This window comes from Dendrobium catenatum, unplaced genomic scaffold (assembly GCF_001605985.2).
Source record: "Dendrobium catenatum unplaced genomic scaffold, ASM160598v2 fragScaff_scaffold_231, whole genome shotgun sequence".
In the NCBI taxonomy this organism is placed as follows: domain Eukaryota; kingdom Viridiplantae; phylum Streptophyta; class Magnoliopsida; order Asparagales; family Orchidaceae; genus Dendrobium; species Dendrobium catenatum.
The window spans coordinates 9,456,342-9,472,172 of NW_021318693.1; the positions used below are offsets into that span (position 1 = coordinate 9,456,342).

Here is a 15,831-nt window from a genome sequence, read left to right on the forward strand (position 1 = left end):
TTGAAGGCTGAAATATGAAAAATAAAATAAAATATTATACTAGATAGATGGGGGCATTTAAATAATGCTAATAAAAATATTTTTTAGAGTGAGATTCAAGATCTCAAAATTTGGGCTGTTCATGAAGAAGTTAATGTTATATGGAAAAAAGGTAACTAGTGATATTAAGACGATTGCGTAGTATGTGCTTGGAAAAGAAAAAGCTTCTAATTATAAAAATAATTGTTGGTGGAATCAAAATGTGTAATAAAAGATAAAAATAAAAGTAAGGACCCCAGATCTTTAAACCCTGACACTACCTGAGGGAAAATCTGGTTAATTTCAATCTGACTTAAGGGAGATGGAATCCTACAGCTGCAAAGCGGGATTCGTACATTCGTATCATTTTTCTTGAGCCAACAGATTTCTGGCGACTTCGCTGGGGAGTACTTTTCTCTCCATCTTTGGATGAAAAGATAATATATATTTAGTCTCAAATAATGAAACATCTAAAAACAAATATAGATGTTTATTCAACGCAGTTTTGTATTTTCTTTTCCAGCAGAATTCATGTTGACTCTAATCCCTATAAGTTATGTTGACAGGTTGATAATATGACTCATGTAAAGTCCTTCATGACTGTGTACTTGGGTTAGGGAGCCAGAGTGCAGTTCCCTCAAGCTGTTCTGAACACAGGCTATGCTGGAGCAACCATTCAGTTCGGAACTATTTCTGAAGTGATGTAGTTCCAACAGTTTCTTCCTGGAATACTGTTAGCGTACCTAGAGCTGTCAATAATGGACCCGACCCGAACCCGACCCGAAAATTTCGGGTTTGGGTTGACAGGAACCCAAAGCGGGTCGGGTTCGGGTCTGAAAAATCGACTTGTTTGCAAAATCGGGTCGGGTTCGGGTTGACCCGGAAACTCGGGAATGACTCGATTTGACCCGGAATAACACATAAACCAGGCTTCCGGCCTCGCGTTAGCCCCGCGTTGCGCAGTCCAGTGCTCCCGATTTTCGCGTAGTAGAGCGCGCCCCGCCTCGCGTCGCGCAGTCGAGCGCACCCCGCCCAGTTGCCTCAGACCCTTGCACGAGTGCGCGACCACTGCCCCGTTGCCGCCTGCTCGCCTGCCTGCCAGCCCCGTTGCCGCGAGCCCTCGCAATCGCGCCCGCGTTCCGCCGTCCGCCGAAGCGGGTCGGGTCCAGAAAATTGACCCGTTTGCAAAAACGGGTCGGGTCGACCCGAACCCGAATAGTGCCGGGTCAATTTCGGGTTTGACCCGAACCCGACCCGTTACCCGAAATTGACACCCCTAAGCTTACCTACTTCCAAAGGTGTCGCTAAGAATCCTGTTACTGAAGCTGTTGATGAGAAGGCTCCCAAGAGGGCCTCTGTATTTTCAAGACTCTCCATGGCACCTGTTGCTGCTCCAGTGATTCAAAAGAAAGTTTCTGATCCCAAGTTGCAATCTGTTGGTATGAATATGATTGGTCAGAACATAATTTAGGATGAAGTGCCTGAAGAGTACAATGCTAAAGTTCTTGATGCAAGTGCTAAGCTTTCCAGGAAAGCCAGAAGAAAGGCTAACGCTCGCTTACGAGCTAATGGCTGGGTGCCCAATGCACTTCAAGAATCATCGCCGCAGTTAGAGGCGAATGTACCCACTGATAACAGCTTTGAATCGTTAAAATGGGTAAAAATAAATGATAACAAGGGTAAATTAAAGAAGTCTTTATGGGAGACTTCACGTCAGCAACCATCACCACAAAAAACGGAAGAATCTACCTCTTCCAAAATATACAAAATACTGAAGGCTGTTAAAGATAAAAATCTACAATGAAGATTGAGGAAATCTGTTACTGAAGTTATTTTCTCAAATGTGGTTCATTCTCAGAATAATAAATTTTCAACAAGACCTTATAGAGAGGAGTTTAAATGTCCTCCATACTATCGAGTGCCAAGAAAATCCTATCCTAATATGTGTCGATACCCATATTATGAAAGAAAATAGTCGGGAGAGCCTTCTAATAGTCTGAATGCAAGAGACTGTAGTAGAAGATATGATGAACGAAGGCCCCGACAATGGCATCATTAATCTGGTCATTCAAAAGTACATTCCAATGTTGGTGGTCATCAGTATGTGACTCCAAGAAGGCAGCAAGTTTGGGTTTCAAAAAGACCCAAATATACTCGAGCTCAGAAAGATGATCTTGATAAAGAAATCTACAAAGGGCAACTTAAATCTCATGTCCAGAGGTTGTTCCATAATAAGGAGACTTCTGTTGATTTGATTATACTAAAAGATGAAAGCTGTCATGTTTACAAAAAATACTCCGATTCTTCATCCATACATTGGAAGCGGCGGTCCCGAGTTGGATGAATATGATAATTACTTTGATAATGAAGAAGAAATGGAAGAGGGTATTTGTCCCATGGACGTTGAAGTTGTCCGGATGGTTGATCATATACCTGATCGAGCTAATCAGCGATATACTCGTAGAAGTGTAGCATTGAATTTGCAAAATGAAGAACAACTACGAGAAGACCAAGAACAAGCAACAACTGTGAATAGAGCTCCCCAACCAGAAGAAGTTGAGGAGAAAGAGCTGAACTTGTAAAGAGATTGCAATTAGAAATGCAATTAATGCAACAGAAGAAAGATCAAGAAATCCATCATTTGAACGCTCGTCTTGATAAGATAAGTAACATGATGAAACAATTGTTTGGTCAACTAGGCATGCTGGCTACAGCTAGTCAACCACCCGTAGCAAATACTCAAGGGAATGTTCAAACCACTCCTGATGTGCTGCTTACTTCTGACAGAAGATCAGAAGAGCTATTGGAGCCAACTTTGATAGCTTCTAAGGAAGATGAAACGGTCAGCAAATCTCAGATTGAGAATCTCATCAGTCAAAAGGTTAAAGCAGCTATTGCTTCTGAAGCTATCGAAGCCTTCGTTGGGAAAGGACGTCCATATCCGGCAGAATATGATCAAGAAAATATCCAAAGGGGTATATAGTGTCAAAGTTCAATTTATTTAACGGTACTGCAAATCCTCGTCAACATCTGACACAATTCAAAGCTACCTGCAGAAATGCAGGAGGCAATGATGCTCTGTTACTATGCCAATTTGTTAGTAGTTTAACAGGTACAGCTTTTGAATGGTATGCTGAGTTACCCAATGACTTAGTAATAACATTCACCGAATTAGGGATGACGTTCATTTAAAGATTTGCCACTACAACAAAAAAGGTGACTATCGCTGACCTCGCTCTTGAGAAAAGGAAAAGAGAGGAATTAGTTACCAATTACATAACCAGGTGGAGAAATCTCAGCATGAAATGCGAGCAACAACTCACTAAGAAGCATGCTGTTGAGCTATTACTTGGAAACATAGATGATATATGGCTCCATATCTGGCGATGACTACAATCAATACATTCCAGGAGTTACTTGATCGTGTAGCCATATTTGAAAGGTTACCTAGGCCTAGAAGTGCTGACTTCAACTATACAATAATCCATCAGGGAAAGGAAAACAGATCATGATGTATGATCCAAAAAGAAGTGAGGTGAATACCACATTCCCGTCTTCCTTGGAAAAAAAAAGAAAAAGAGGATTCAATGAATCCACTGAAGATGATGAAACAAACAAAAGAAAGACAGAAGCCTCCTACCTTGCAGGAGAAAATTAACAAGCCGTATTCTTTCAGAAAGAAGTGTACGGAAAAGATTTTTAGGTAAGCCCTAAAAATCGGCCTTCAATTGCCAGAGTCCCGCCGACCAGAACAGGCTATTTTGACTGATGATCCCAATTACTATCCGTATCATAGGATCATAAGTGTCACTAAATCGAGGACTTTCATATTCAAAGATTGGGTCGAAAAAAATTATCAGAATGGTGAACTTACACTTTCTAATAGTGTTCTTGTCAATCCCAAGAGGGAGAAAATCAATGTTATCTCCTCTACACCTTGTCAAAGCACAGAGAATGAGAAAGAGAAAGCACCCCAGGAAGATGAAGGTGGTTGAGAGACCTTTATCTAAAAAAAAACTAAACAGATGATGAATGTCCTATTGGCCATTGAAGGCATTTGTCGTAAGAGTGCGTTAGAATTGGAAGTTGGTCCAAGACTTCTTTCTTCAAAGAACCCAGTGGTAGGAGGACCCAGTTTAAGCAAGAAGAAACCTTTGAAATATTTCAAAGATCAAAAAGGGAAAAGTAAACCTAGATCAAAATCTTAGAAAGAAAAGAAGAAGTTTAATAAGGCAGAAAACTGTGATTCAAAAATACATCGACTTCATCGATGAATATCAGCAACTTCTAAGGCGTCTTGTTAAGTTAGAGGAATATATGACTGATTTATTTCTTGACTTGGAGTTAGAAAAGGAAGAGATTATTCCAATTGAGACTTGCCGAGTCATAAATCAATGAGGTGGAAGGGCTGTAAGAGGACGCAATGCACCTCTTGCTATCTATAAAGCTGACGTAAAAAAGCCTTCTAAGGAAGTACATCATACACCAGCACCTTTCACTGATTCAGATGAAGAATTATATTTTCCCGATGAGAAAAGTGATCATAAGAGAAAGAACATGCGTAAAGAAAAATGTCCAAAACTTAGAAGCGGCTCAGACTTCGAGGAAGTTGATGATACAAAAATTTAAAAAAATTTTCAAGCTGAAGCTAGTTCATTTTCAGAGGTGACACAAATCCAGCTGAGAAGTGGAAAATAGGTTTTCCCACCTCAATAGAAAACAAGTGATAAAGAGAAGAACATTCAACTCAATGCGGCCGTTATTCCACAAGGGCCTCTTAAACCCTTGGTGGCCAGTGCAAATGTGGATTACAACATATTATCACATCTCCGCAAATTACCTGTATTGCTGAGTGTCTATGACGCCCTTCTGATGTCTAAGAACCTTCGGGAAATACTCATTAAGGCTTTGTAAAATCCTGAACAGTATGAGGCATTCTTTGCTGAGCAAAACTTGAAAGAAGCTTTGCATACACATAATACTGCTACAATCACTTTCTGTGATAGTGATATGCTTCTGGAACTGCAGATCATAATTGGCCATTATATGTTATGGCATAGAGTAACAATATTGAAATAAATAGAATTTTGATTGATCCAGGCTCTTATGTTAATCTAATGAGCCTCAAAACGCTCAAAGGATTGACCATGGATGTCCAGTATTTGAACAGAAGCATGATGTTTCTACAAGGATTCAACGAAAAAGGGCAAAGAACCCTGGGATCTTTGATTTTGCCTCTGAACTTTGGGGAACTTAATACATAAGTGACATTTTACATCATTGATTCTAACGCATCATACAAAGCATTTCTTGGAAGACCATGGCTCCACGAGTATGGTATAGTGCCTTCAACACTTCATCAATGTATGAAATACATTAGAGATAATGAAGAATATCGTATTGATGGGGATGAACAACCATTCTTGGTGCACAAAGTCAAAATTTAGGATGACGCCAAGTACTTTATAGCTCAGAAGTCAAAAGGCAATGAACTTCCAAGAATTCAAGCCGTTATGTTGGATAAGAAAAAATTGAAAGATAAAGACAAGAATAAATCAAAGCAAATTTGCTCAGTACCTCATCTTGGTAGTGATACCGAAGAGGATGATATCTCTACAACTTTCAAACCCTTGATTATAGGAAAAAGAAAGAGTGAACTATCCGCAATCCCTTTTGATTATGAAGCTTATCATACAAACAAGATACGATGTTCAAGCAAACCGATCATCGAAGGAGAATAAGAATTCCTTTACCAGCCCAAGGCTACTATGGAATCTCAGGAGGAAGGGGACCCAGGACCCACTTCCATATCTAAGAAATTGCAAAAAGTATCAATTTCAATGATAAGGGTATCTGAAGAAGAACAAATATCTACATATATCATCAAAATAGTGTATATGCTGGCAGCATATTCCAAAACATTGACTACCTTGCCAAATACAAACATATACATGTTAAAAATCTTTCTATGTTCCCCCCAAAAGAGGTCTCAATGAGCATGGATCCATTTTCTACGAATCAAGGGTGATATCACATCATGCTACTCATGAAACGAAAAATGAAAATATGTGGATAATTATTTCTCAATATCCTCCACCCATTATGAGAAAGTTGATAAAAAGAAGAATATTCTTCGTGCAAATACGCAAGCAAGCTCGTTACTTCAGAAAGCTTTGGCATAATGAGCAAGAACAAAAGCTTATTGGCAATGGTTTGTCTACAACATGGGGTCTTGGATATGCCCGACATTCACATCTTACACAAGCAGCATCCTATCATTATCTTGAGTACCCTCAACATCCACGCCTTACACATGCGACCTCCTACAATATAACAGACAAGGAGGGATCACCAGAACCCGAAAATCAAGCTGAAGATCTAATTGTGGATCTGAAAGAAGCTCCAAAAGAATTTGAAGAAGGTGGCCAAGCTATAGTGGATGAGTTCAAAGAAATAAACTTGGGTACTGAAGAAGATAACTTCTCGCAAGACAAAACAGAGGGGCTAAAAATGTTACTTCTCGAATATAAAGATTGTTTTGCATGGAACTACACTGAAATGCTTGGTTTATCACTAGATGTGGCAGTGCATAAATTCTCCATTGATACAAAAATACCGCTTGTTAAGCAAGCACCCAAGCGAATGCGACTTGAAATTGAAGAACAAGTCATTGATAAAACCAAGAAGCTTATTGAAGATGGTTTTATTTGAGAAGAGAAATATGCTAGTTGGATCGCCAATATCGTTCCAGTAAAGAAAAAGAACGGTCAAATTCGTGTCGGTATAGACTACCGGGATTTAAACAAAGCATGTCCAAAAGATGATTTTCCACTACCCAATGCAGAACTTATGGTCAATAACACATCGAATCATGACATGTTCTCATTGATGGATGGATCATCGGGCTATAATCAAATTAAAATGGATCCAGAGGATGAAAAACATACCTCATTCCGAACCCCCATTAGCATATATTGCTACAAAGTAATGCCATTAGGCTTGATGAATGCTGGAGCTACCTACTAAAGAGTGTTGACTCGAATCTTTGATGTTTTTATCCATAAGTATGTAGAATTTTATGTTGATGATTTAGTTGTAAAAAGCAAAGATCAACATGAACATGTAAATGATCTCAAAATTGTATTAGAAAAAATTCGAAAATTCAATTTGAAAATGAATCTGCTTAAATGCGTTTTTGGTGTGTTATCCGGTAATTTCTCGGATTTATTGTACGCTATAGAGGGATCGAAATTGATCTCGATAAAATTCAAGCGATAGTGGAAATGCCACCTCCAAAAACTTTAAGACAACTTCGTTCATTACAAGGAAGATTGGCATATATCCGAAGATTTATATCTAATTTTTCAGGTAGATGCCAACCCTTTTCACGATTTATGAAGAAAGATACTTCTTTTGTGTGTGACGATGCTTGTCAAGAGGCATTTAATAGCATAAAGCAATATCTGTTGAATCCTCCTATCCTTGCTGCCCTAATCCCAGGGAAACCCTTAATCCTATATATAACTGCTCTTGAAGAATTACTCGGAGTATTGCTAGCACAAACAAATGAAGATGACAAAGAAAATGCCTATTATTATATCAGTCGACGTTTAATAGGGGCAAGATTTAAATATTCACCAATTGAAAAACAATGCCTAACATTGATCTTTGCCACTCAAAAACTACGACATTATATGTTATCCCATAAAATCACTTTAATATCTAAAGTGGATCCAATAAAATTTCTAATGACTAGACCGACTCTCACTTGTCATCTAGTTAAATAGGTTGTCTTGCTAATGCAATTTGACATAACATATATGCCACAAAAAATGGTGAAAGGACGGACTCTAGCTGATTTTCTAGTAGCCCAACCTTTACCTGCAGATTCTCCACTCAACGATGAACAACCATATGAGCAAACACTTGAAGTGGAAGGAGAAAATCCGCAAGAATGGGAGCTCTATTTCGATGGGCCTTCATCAATAAAACCAGCAAGGCTACCTAAAATTCCGACTATCCAAGTGGGCATTGACCTTATATTCATTACACAATAAAAATGAATACTCTGATATTCCTATAGCTTAACAGAGCCTCGCACCAATAATGAGGTTGAATATGAGGCTTTAATAGCGGGTCTTGAATTGGCGGTTAATATGAAAATTGAGAAACTCCTACAACAAATTCCTGAGGTAACTCTCGCAAGGATTACACGTAGTGAAAATGGAAAAGCCGATGCGCTGGCAAAGTTAGCTAAAGAACTAGCAAATCTACATAAGGATCCAATTCTTATAACTATTCAAAACATGCATGCATTAACTCCATCCATTATACAAAATGATGAAATGAAAGAAATGCAAGAGAGCTTGACTATATCTGATGAAAATGATTGGAGAGATCTATTCATTAGATATTTCAAAGAAGGGAGATTACCCGAAAATAAATTCATATCTTCTCAAATATCACGAAAAGCATTAAGATATGCTTTCTTGAATGATATATTATATCGTAGATCATTTGATCAAATGTGGCTACAATGTTTGGGTCCCGATGAATCCCAAAAAGTCATAAGTGAAGTTCACGAAGGATTGTGTGGTGCACACCAATCTGGGCCAAAAATAAAAATCAAAATCAAACGTATGGGATACTATTGACCAAGTATGATTCAAGATTGCATTGATCATGCTAAGAAATGTCATCAATGTCAAGTGCATGGAGACATCATGCATCGACCTCCCAATCCGCTACATCCTACAGCAGCGTCATGACCATTTTTAAGCTGGGGTATCGACATAATAGGTCTTATAGAACCACCAACTTCTTTAGAACATCGGTTCATCCTGGCTACCACTGATCCTTCTATACGGGTCAATAGAAGTTGACAGGGTTCGAATCATCAAATAATTATACGATTGTGGTGACCAGTATATTTGTTTTAATACATTTATATTAGGCCTTCAAGCCCTATAATCAAAAGAATTCACTAAATAAAGGCATAAAGCCTACGAGAAACCTGATCCTCGATTAATAGCTTGATCGAGTTGACAGGGTTAATCCATAAAGAAAAATGACATCGATCACCTCGATGATGACCGTGTTGAATGAAGGTCTCAATCGAAGGGGTTTCCAAATATTTTCAAATGTCACCCAAATAACCACAGTCCATTTCAAATATTCCAAAGCTCCACCCAAAATACCCATAAAAATCCAAAACTCCACAAAATCCAAAATCACTAAAATCCAAAAAATATTCAAAATCGAAATAAATCCATCAAACTACTTAAAGCAAAATCCATCCACCCTCCACAACAATTTGCCGGGTGGATAAATCAAAATTTACTTCAGCTTACAAAAGAGCTAAATGCCTGGTCGAAAATATCACTAGGATCTATTCTCAAACAATCTCCTGCCAGTAAGGACGTGGTACATGTCCTCTAACCGGCGGTTTGCCGCCAAATGGCATCGCAGGATAAACGGTTATGACCCGGGGCTTTCTGAACTGAGTGGTTTTGCCGCCAAATGGCACCAAGAAATACCGGTTATGGCCAGCGCCATTACGTTCATTATTGGCTTCAAATCCTTGAGATATGAATCAATATGATATGATCGATAGGGCACAAAGCCCTCTGTTAGCTAAGGTGGATTCAAATTTGTCCCCTTAGGCAAATATCCAACTCTGGTCTACAAGGTCCCCTTGGACGAAGCAACCCATGGCTGCCGACAAGGATCCTTCTGTCAGGTTGGGTCGACTACCTCCTTTGACTAAGTAGACCAGGGACCACGATGACCCGGGACGACGGAACCATGGGATCTTGATCGGGTCTATCATCCATTCCCCCACCATCCGCTTTAAGTGCAAGATGGTGAAATTTTTATTTTAAATATAAAAAACCTTCAAATTTTCAAATATCAATCATTCAAATTCCCAAATTTCCAAGCCTCTAAACACATCAAATCTCAATACCCAATGCTGCTACTATATGCCAGATAACGCGTATACTTTACATATCTGATCATCGACTAGCCTTAATCGAAAGTTCTCTCTCGTGATCGGGAGGGGTAATTAACTATAGGGGCTTGCGCCTATAGGAAACCAGAACTCAGATCATAAAGTTCTCACAAAATCAGGGCGAAATCTCTGGGTAGTGTCTTATCTACAAACCCATCTGCCTTCCAAAATTTACCCCCGAATCTATCAGTTAAAACTCCCTCGCCCAATAAAAAGAAAAAGCTAGCGGAGGCCGGGGCCGAATTTTCGGAGCCCACACTTCTAAACAATGCTATAAACCCTATTCTAAAACCTAAAGCTTGGGCAACTTTTAAATGGAGCTCTAAGCCCCGAACCAATTCGTTCGACTTGGTAACTTATAAACGAAGCCATAAATCCTAAACTAAATCAATCACTTGGTGTTCTAATAGATGTAAACGTCAAACCATCATAAAACTATAACCCACATCTATTCACCTCAGTCTACTAGAGATCTTTGAAAGGAGGCAACACATGGCTGCTAATCAGATTCTCTGGACACTACGATCAATGATCACTAGTGTTGGTAGACTGAAACCTATGATATTCCCAAGATGATGGAACTATGGGATCTTGATTGGGTCTTCATCCATCCCCCTACAAACGAGATTAAAATACCTAAAATTATTCATTTTTAATCGAGAGTTTTCTCTTACGCAGTAAAAAGGGTAATTAACTATCAGAACTTGCGCTTATAGGAACTAAGGACCTAGATCTAACTAAACCCTGATACAATCTTCAGAGGAAATCTGGTTAACTACAATCTGCTTTAAAGAGAATGAAATCCTAAGTCTGCAAAGAGGGATTCATGCTGAAGCGTCTTTTTTCTTGAGCAAACACCTCCATGCCGAATCTAACTATCAATGACCATTTTACTGCTCAACATTGATGTCCATGCAATTTAGTTGGTCTAAATGCTTAATATTACATAAGTATCCATAACATCCTCTATTCTTTAGATACTTTATATATTTTAGTCATCCAACTCTAATTCTAGAAGTTATACCTCATCCATATGCTCATTCTTTTATATAATACATCAAGATACTTAAACATATAACAAATGAGTATTGGTTTATCTTCTACTAATATTTACTAATACTTGTTAATGTCATAGCCATTAAAATTGTATATCATGTATGTGACTTTTGTTCTACTAATTCTAAGCTATTTATCTTTTTAACCTTTTCTCTAAATGTTCTATTTTTTTTACTTATTTCGGTAAAGGCAAGCGGTAAAAGCCTTGCCTGGCAGTACCATCTCATCTGAGAAAAGCATATACTAAAGCACCTCACTTTGAAGCATTTCCATGACCTATACAAAATGATATGTGCACGATGCTGTTTTTTCATGTAATGCTATTATAATTGGAAATTTTTTTGTCACTCTACAATTATTTTTAATTAAGGTTTTAATAGCTTTAATATGCCTTTGATACATGCTTTTTTAACTTTAATGTAGATCAAAATAGTTCTCATGATACTTGGTCATACATTTTCACAAGCTGAATAAAAATCATATCAAGATTATTTCTCTTCTATTTATACTTTTTGATTATTCATTTGAATGCAAAAATTGCTTCCATATGACATCTTCCTGGACTTGCAAAGCAGAAACTTCTATTTTTGAGACAGATGTTATAGAAGAGGCTAGTTGAATATGTTCCTGTAATATTCTTTCTTCTTTTGCTTTGAATATAATAATATCTGTCCCTTCATATTTCTTTCACCTAATTCCCAGAAGTTTTTAGTAGATCTCCCCCAATGTCCAGCGAAGTTCTAGGAGAAACCTGCAGCTCTCTGTCCTCTAATCACAAGCTTTTAGTCCTCCATTTTCTCATGTTTTTTGCACGGTTACAGGATGGTGGACTCCTGTTTCTTGTTGGTCTATTATATATTTCATCTGACATATTTCTTGGTTTTCTTGATAGAGTGAGTATCAGCGAGGAGTCAGTGCATGGAATTTTGATATTGAGGATTTGAAGGCCCAAGCGTCACTGGTATGCCGTTTGTTTAAATTTTCTTATTCATGACGCCAAATACTATTTTGTTTAAATTCTGCCAGACTGGAGTCATTAGTGTTGTAGTCTTGTGGTTAACCTGTTACTCGAGTGATTCATGCTTTTACTGATTTCTGAAGAATTATTGTAGATTCAGGATGATGAAGATTTTGCTGAAGCTAAAGAAGATAATTTAAGCCTACGGCATTTCATCAACAATGAGGTTTTGATATTTTTATTATCTTTAAGTACATTTTCTATAAGATTATCGCTAATATGTATGTTTGTTTGACGTTGAAAAAACAGAGAAGATTTCCTACATAAACTTTCCTTGTTGTCAACAGGATGAATCCACTCCTGGATCTGCTGTAGAAAAACCATTAGCTGATGATGAAATTGGCTACAGGCGAGCTTTCTTGTTTATATCATGGAGTTATTTATTCTATGTTATCAAGTTTTATGCTCTTTTCTGGTGCTTGCAATAATGCTTAAGAGTCAGAAAATGTCTACTCCTGTCACTATTTATTTGGTTTTTAATTTTTTAGGTTCCTTCTAAATAGTAAAATTTTACGAAAGTTCTCAAGATTTAGCTGTGAAATTATTTCAAGTATTGCATGCTTTGATTTTTCTTGATTTGAGAACAGATGGATATAAGCTACAAAATGCTGCAAACATAAAATAATAAAATAAAATCTGCTCATTTTCTGAAAAGTTCATATGCAAAATCTTTGATTTGTCCATGAATCACTTCCATAGCTGGATGATATATCCTTCTAATAGTCGATGTAATGATAATATTGAATCACGTTTCTGCTCTGTGATACTGAAGACAGAGTCTTGTTTTCCAAATCTTTGGAGTATTGTTCTTTTCTTATCTATTTTTTTTTTTTTATAGCTCATTTAAATTGTGCAGATCAAACAAGATTGAAGAAGAATGTTCTGGTGCTGATGGTGCAATAAAAAAATATGAGCATCACGAAAAAGATTCATTTGACTTTGCTAATCAAGAAGATATCGACATATCCAACAAGGTCAGGTTGAAAAATGATTCAATACCATCAACTTCTAAGCAGGATTTTGAACCGAGATGGAAAAGTCAAGTTGGGAAAAAGCACCAAACCTACAGTGGTCCTCTTTTACCTTCTAGTATGCATAACAATTCTTCAGAAAGGGGTCGGACCTCTGAAAGGTTCAGCTCCTTTATTTGATTTCAAATTCTGTTTCAAGTGCTTTTGTCATATTATATATTTGTTTATTTTATCAAGTTCAATAAAATACAGCTTTTGAAATAAGCCTGCTACTTTTTTATTTGAACAAAAAGTAACCTATTTAGTTTTTGTGCGTATGTCAGTGATGTTGTGAATGGAAAGATGAGAAGTGTAAACTAGCCATTTACATGGCTTTTTTGGTTTCGTTATATGTCTGATCGGCACAGTGAATGGGATTGGAAGACATGACTACAAAATGCTTTAATGGTAGAATTTAGCAATTTTTAAAAGTTGGAACTAAGGTGAATTGTGATTATGGTTTTTTATGTTTGTTTGTGATATATTCTTAGGATTCTTTTTTTGGGTTAATAGGGATTTTTTTTAATGGGGATGCTCATCACTTATAAGAATGATATAATAAAATTCAGATTGATAATTTTCTTATAAGAAAAATAATTCGTTTAGATTGCAAAGATTGTAAAGTTATTTCAATTTAAAATTTATGTATTTAACACTGCTTAATAGTTTTGGACTTTATAATGAATGATCAAAATATGAAAAATAAAGTAAAATGTTGTTCTAGGATTAAACGAGGGCATTTAAAGAATACTAACAAAAGTATTTTTGAAAGTAATATTTATGATTTTATGATTTTGTTTGTGCATGAGGAAGCTAATGTTATATGAGAAAAAATAGTTAGTGCTATTAATAATATTACAAAGGATGTGTTTGGAGTATCTAAATAAAAAATTTTTAATAGTAAAAGTAGTTGGTGGTGGAATAATGTACAAGGAAAGATAAAAAATAAGAAGCTTTGTTATAAAAATTAGTTTAAATGTAAAAACTCTAAAAAATGGAAAAGTTATAAAGTGGCCCGTAAGGAGTCTAAGATAGCAATATGCGACACAAAGAATTTATATTATAGATTAGATAATATAGAGGGTGAAATATATATTTATAAGTTAGCCAAGCAAAAAGATAGGAGAAATAAGGATTTAGTTACAGTGAAGTGTATTTAGGATGAAGATTAAAAAGTGATTTTTATTGGAAGAGGATATTCAACAAAGGTGAATGAAATATTTTGATAAGCTTTTCAATGAAGATTGTGAGAATACGATTGTTTTAGTGATCTTAGCACCATAAATGAAAATAGAGATTTTTGTTTTTATCGGCATATTAGTAAAATCTAAGTTAGAGAGATTTAAAAAAAATGAAGTGTGGAAAAGATGTTGGATCGAATGATATTCCAATAGAGGTGTGGAAATGCTTAAGAGAGGAAGGAAATTCTTGGCTTATGAAACTTCTCAATATTATTTTGATGACAAAAAAGATGCCATATAAGTGGAGTGTTGATTTCTATTTTTAAATAAAGATGATGCACAAGAGTGTGCAAATTATAGAGGAATTAAGTTAATGTGTCATATTTTAAAAATATGGGAGAGAGTTATTGAGCACAGGTTAGGACGTGTTACTACTGTTTCTCAAAATCAATTTGGATTCATGCCATGTAGGTCTACTATGGAAGCTATACATTTATTGAGAGGTTTGATGGAGAAGTATAGAGAGAATAAGGAGGATTTGCATACGATATTTTTTGATTTAAAGAAAACATATGATAAAGTTTCCAAAGAAGTGTTATGGAGAGTTTTAGAAAAGAAAGAGGTTATAATGCTTATATTCATGTCATTAAGGATATGTATGTAAGAGTTGTTACTTGTGTTTAAACACAAGGTGGTTTGACCAATAATTTTTCTATTTCAGTTGGATTACATCAAGGATCAACTTTAAGCCCATATCTTTTTCCTTTGCTAGACATTTGCAAGAGGATGCACCTTGATGTATGCTTTTTGATGATGATATTCTTCTTATTGATAAGACTAGAGGGGGAGTTGTTGGTAAACTTGAATTATGGAGGCAACCTTAGAGTCTAAAGGTTTTCATTTGAGTAGATCCAAAACTGAATACATGGAGCGTAATTTTAGTAGTAATAGATTAGTGGGGGGATTGTGACTCTGGGCAATCAAGTCATTAATAAGAGTACATGTTTTAGACATATTGGGTCTATTTTTTAGAGTGATGGTGAAATAGATGGGGATATTATTCGAAGAATTCTTGGATGGTTGAATTGGAGGAATGCATCGGGCTTATTTGGTGATAGAAAAGTACCCCCGAACTTAAGGGAAAATTCTATAAGATGGTGGTGAGACCTGCATTCCTTTATGACGTAGAATGTTGGCCATTAAAAGAGAACCAAAATATTAAGTTATGTGTTGCAGAGGTGAGGATGCTTAGATGGATGAGTGACTTTACTCTTAGAGATAGAATATGAAACAAGCATTTATGTGAAAAGGTTAGAATAGCTCCAATGGAAAATAAGATTAGAGAGAGTTGCCTTAGATGGTTTGGTCACATTAAACATTTGCCTCTCGATGACCTGATTTGGAGAGTAGATGTATTAGATTTGGCTTATGTTAAGAAAGTTAGAGGTAGACTTAAAAAGTCCTTTAGAAAATATTAGAAATTACCATACTTTATTAGATTTTAATGAGAGTTGGACTCTTAAAAAGACACAATCGAGA

General features: G+C 36.5%; 1 protein-coding gene across 1 annotated transcript in view; it reads left to right on the forward strand.

The window, feature by feature from the left end:
* The window catches only part of LOC110091836 (serine/threonine-protein kinase BLUS1), a 103,736-nt gene that overhangs the window by 25,287 nt on the left and 62,618 nt on the right, over positions 1–15,831 (forward strand). Inside the window, exons 9-12 of the mRNA XM_020816085.2 lie at positions 11,976–12,044; positions 12,196–12,267; positions 12,389–12,450; positions 12,958–13,233. Coding sequence (XP_020671744.1) covers positions 11,976–12,044; positions 12,196–12,267; positions 12,389–12,450; positions 12,958–13,233 — 479 coding nt within the window. The remainder of the gene's footprint in view (positions 1–11,975; positions 12,045–12,195; positions 12,268–12,388; positions 12,451–12,957; positions 13,234–15,831) is intronic.